Source organism: Stegastes partitus, unplaced genomic scaffold (assembly GCF_000690725.1).
Source record: "Stegastes partitus isolate 25-593 unplaced genomic scaffold, Stegastes_partitus-1.0.2 Scaffold2114, whole genome shotgun sequence".
In the NCBI taxonomy this organism is placed as follows: domain Eukaryota; kingdom Metazoa; phylum Chordata; class Actinopteri; family Pomacentridae; genus Stegastes; species Stegastes partitus.
Genome location: NW_007579845.1, coordinates 41,626 through 46,022, shown reverse-complemented (window position 1 = coordinate 46,022; position 4,397 = coordinate 41,626). Strand labels below are relative to the sequence as shown.

At 48.4% G+C, this 4,397-nt stretch overlaps 1 protein-coding gene and 1 long non-coding RNA gene across 2 annotated transcripts in view; one reads left to right on the top strand and one right to left on the bottom strand.

Annotated features, from left to right (window-relative positions):
- The window catches only part of pwwp2a (PWWP domain containing 2A), a 7,516-nt gene extending 4,694 nt beyond the window's left edge, over window positions 1-2,822 (bottom strand). The window contains 2 exon segments of the mRNA XM_008304009.1: window positions 1,765-2,728; window positions 2,810-2,822. Coding sequence (XP_008302231.1) covers window positions 1,765-2,728; window positions 2,810-2,822 — 977 coding nt within the window.
- Window positions 2,823-3,922: 1,100 nt separating this feature from the next.
- Window positions 3,923-4,397, top strand: part of LOC103373996 (uncharacterized) — a 22,343-nt gene continuing 21,868 nt past the window's right edge. Inside the window, exon 1 of the long non-coding RNA XR_521104.1 lies at window positions 3,923-3,955. This is a non-coding gene — a long non-coding RNA (uncharacterized LOC103373996). The remainder of the gene's footprint in view (window positions 3,956-4,397) is intronic.

Genomic DNA, 4,397 nt, shown 5'->3' with positions numbered 1-4,397 from the left:
ACATGAGCCCTACTGACCCTGACCCTAAATCTCGATCCTAAACCTAACCCTGACCACATCTAGCTCTACAGGTCAGATTTGAAAAACCTAACCTCTCAATCACTAATGATCCAGAACCACATGAGCCCTACAAACCCAAACCCTGACCCAATGATCCATAATGACACGAGCCCTACTAACCCTGACCCAATGATCCACAACGACGTGAACCCTACTAACCCTGACCCTAAACCATGACCCAATGATCCATAACAACATGAGCCCTACTAACCCTGACCACATCCAGCTTTACAGATCAACACTTCAAGCCTTCGCTTCCATCTCGTGTTGCTGCTTTTTACACACCGACTCTAAAATGAACTTGAATAAAATGTTCCTTTCTGCTTTGTGGGAGAAAAGTAACTGTTCACATGAATGGATTGATCGGCGGCCTTCACAGGAACTGTCTGCAGCTTCCTGCTGCTTTGTATTCAGTGAAGCTGATGCCTGGCTTGATCATATATGTCAACACTTACATATAATATAACCGTCAATGATTTGACTGGCAGGAACTTTTTAAAATCATTATTTGACTAAATATTATTCTGATTGACTCAAAACATGAAAAGCAGCTGGAAACAGTCACCGTTTCCTCTACATTCATGTAGGAGTGGCAGTTAAGGTTAATACAACGTTAATTACTCGTGAGAGCGCAGCCTTGAAAGTGAGGTCAGGTCCAGCACCAGGCTCCAGGTCAGTCAGAGGAGGGTCGTCCTGGAGAACAGGGCAGCAACTCACCAGAGGAAAGGTAGACTTATTAGCTTAAGGTAACTCAGAATAGATTTTACAAGTTAAATAGACATTAGCTAAACACTGACGGCCAGCTAACGTTATGTAACATATCGGTAACCTAAGTTAATTGGGCCCGGGGCCAACTCAGTGTCGCTAACGTGAGTAAACTAACCGATAGCATTAAGCTAACATCTACACGCCATGATGGACCTGCTGATGAATCTTCAGATGAGCTTGTTCACATATTTCTCAAAGAAAAGAAAGACACCTGATGGAGATGACGCTAGCCAGGTAGCATTAGCCTTTTACTGACTCATAAATGATGATGTTCAGGTAAAAAATACTGTTCACACTGTGATCAGATGTGATGTGAGTGTAAATGATCTGCAGGTTTGGGATAAATGAGCAGTAACATCAGACAGGGAGGAGCAGAGGAACCAAGTGGAGGAGCAGGAGAAGGAGATGAGAGCAGAGGAGGAGAACCTAAAGGGAAGCTCAGGCTTCAGGATGGGACCCTACATGAGAGAAAGAAACAGCTGGTTCCCCTCAAAGCTCCACCACACTGATGATGGGGAGAGTCCATGAACCGGTTTTCCTTTATTTATTTGCATCATATACATGTTCATATTTCTGTTAAATTCATAAAAAATGAAATGAATTCAGTGTATTTCCACTGTAAGAGCCATGATCAGCGACGCCACTTCACTGTCCTGACAGGAATGTTCTGATCCAGGCTGCAGGGGATCAGCTGGCAGCCAACAGAACCTCAGAGCTCTTCTACACTAAGCCCAGAAGAAGTCATGGTTCTGAGCCTGGGTCCAACTTCACCATTGATTCCACAGCCCCATCAAGAAACTATTGTCTATAGTTTTTAGTGTATTTTATTAAATGTCATTGTTTATTTATTTTGACATTTAACTGGCCATTCAGCAACCAGGATGTAACCACATGTACTGATGAGGCTTCTGGAATGACCTGCTGTAATCTGATTACCTTTTTGACACGTCCATCAGGACCCCGGAGAACACCTTCTCCCCCAGTCGGAACGACACCACCAGCGCGTCATCGATGACGTGGTCCAGGGAGACCCGGACCTCGGAACCGGGACTCAGGTCCTGGATGGAGCCGAGCGGCGGCGTGAGTCCGTGTTCGGATGGGTCTTCCTGCTTCACGGCCTCCGTCACCAGCCACCTCTTCGGGGACCGGCAAGGCGGAGACGAGTCCCGCGGGCCGCGGGCCGCCGGCTCCTCCGTCCCCGCTGAGTTTTTACCGTAGCCGGTGTCCCGTTCCGCGGTACCGTCCTCCGCGGGCCCAGGACGCAGCTCCGCCTGGATCAAAGCCGTGTAGCACCGCTCTCGGCCCGCGGTCTCGGCCCGGTCCGTTGTCACGTTGGTGGTCGGTTCGGCCGGTTCTGCCAGGGACAGCCCGGCCTCGCTGACGGGCGGCGGAGCCGGGAAGGAGTGTAGGAAGACGGCGGAGGGCTGCGGGTCCGGCAGGATGCTGCGGTATGCTTCCTGCACCGACACGTTCCCGCCGGCCTCTGGGTCCGCCGGCAGTCCGGGAGAGAACCGGTCCACGATGACCCGTTCCACCGGGACGCTACTGATCGGTTCGTCGGTAGCGCCGCTCTCAGGCAGAGCTTTTCCCGCCGCGGGCTCCAGCTCGGGCCTGACATGGCGGCCGTCCCCGTCCACACCATCCTCCGTTCGGTGAACGGCCAGCTCCGATGCGGGGCCGGACTCCTGCGGTCCGTCGGGCTCCGGCGGGGCTCCTGGGAGTTGCGGACCGCCTGGGCCCGGTTCTGGCGGGCCTTCTGTTGTTGTTGTTGGAACCGCAGCAGCTCCTGGCTCTGCAGCCACGGCCGCCATTTTCTTCCGCTGTGCTGCCGAGCGGCGCTACGCCCCGCCCTCCTGCAACGCGACCAGCCGCGCAGGCGCATGGCCACTGGCTGGAGGCCCTGTCAATCAAAGACACAAGGCAGAGCGTCTTCTCTGATTGGCTGATTTTTTCTGAGCCTGTGTGACGTCAAACGGCCGACAGGGGGCGTTCATCTTTACATGAAACAAAAACATGAGAAATAAAGATCAGTGAGAGCTGATCAATATCTCATCTTCAGTATATGATCAGTGACATCAACTACTGTGAAACTGATTAAGCATCACAGGTCACTTTCAACAACAGAATCATTTGAAAATCAAACCAAACCACCAATACACGGCCAATCAGGAGCGATCAATAACCAAACCTCAGCAGCTGCTCCATGCTTCCAGCTCCTGTTTTCACTGTTCTGCTGCTGATGTTTATCTCAATAAAATCAACCGATATTCATACACATTAAACTGCCTTTAAAAAATTAAAATAACCCTGAAAACAGTCACTCATCATCCTGCTTTTATAACTTTTTGCAGTTATTTATGAACATTTAGTTTTTTCCCTTCAGGACTTACTCTAACTTCGTTTACAGTGTAAAGTCTTCCCTCCCTGGAAGTTTCCCCCTTTAGTGCTTTTCCACACGACAGGAATCAGGTCAGTTTAATTTGACTTTCTGACCAGAATGTACTAAAAAGATTCTTTCATGTCAACGTGAAAACAGATTTCCACAAAATAAGCTCAATTCATTAAAAAGATCAAATGTAAAGTAAGTTGTTGTAAATATTCTCCTCCTACGACGTTGAGCCTGGTCTAATAGCTGATGGCTGATGGACTTTTTAACAGGAGGGTGAGAGTGAATGGTGTCCTGTCAGACCCTCATCTCCTCCACTGGATCACCTCAGGCTTGTGTCCGCTCACCTTTACTCTGTTTTATATACGAATGAGTGCTGCAGCCAACATGCAGGGCGTCACATTGTTAAGTTTGCTGATGACTCAGTTATTGTGTCCTTGCTGAGTGGTGACACCCGGATCATGGACCAGTGGTGAAGGAATTCACAGACTGGTGCAAAGCTTCCTTCTTACACATTAATGCTGAGAAAACTAAAGAAATGTTTACTGACTTTCGAAGGAATCCCCCGAACATTCCTCCTTCCAGGATTGATAATCAAGCAGTGGAGCAGGTCAGCAACTACAAGCACCTTGGTGTTCACCTGGATGACAAACTGTGCTTTACTATTCATGGAGATGCTGTGCAAGAAGGCTCACCAGCGTATTTATGTTTTTAGGAAGCTGCGGAGTTTTAATGTTAACAGTTCTTTTATGTGAATGTTTTGTTCTTGTTTTATTGAGTCTCTTTTAACCTTTCCTTTTATTTGCTGGTTCGGCTCCCTCACTCTTAAAAACAAAAACAGATTACAAGGTGTTGTGAGGCTGTGTGGAGAACTAGCAGAACCTAAATAACCTGACAGCCCTACATCAAACCAGGTTATTAGCCAAGGCCCGTTTAATCACCACAGACCAGAGCCATCCCGTGGCCCACTGGTTCCAATGACTTCTGCCAAAGTGCAGGACCAATAGATATAAATGTTCTTTTGTCCCTGCTGCTCTTTCCCTGTTAAACAAGTGACCAGTCTTGTCTTTTCTCTGTTGTTTGTTGTTGTTGTTGCCTGTGTGATTGTGGCAGTGACTGTCTCATTGCTGGCTGCACAAACACTTCCCCACGGAGATATTAAAGATTTTTGAACCTTGAACCT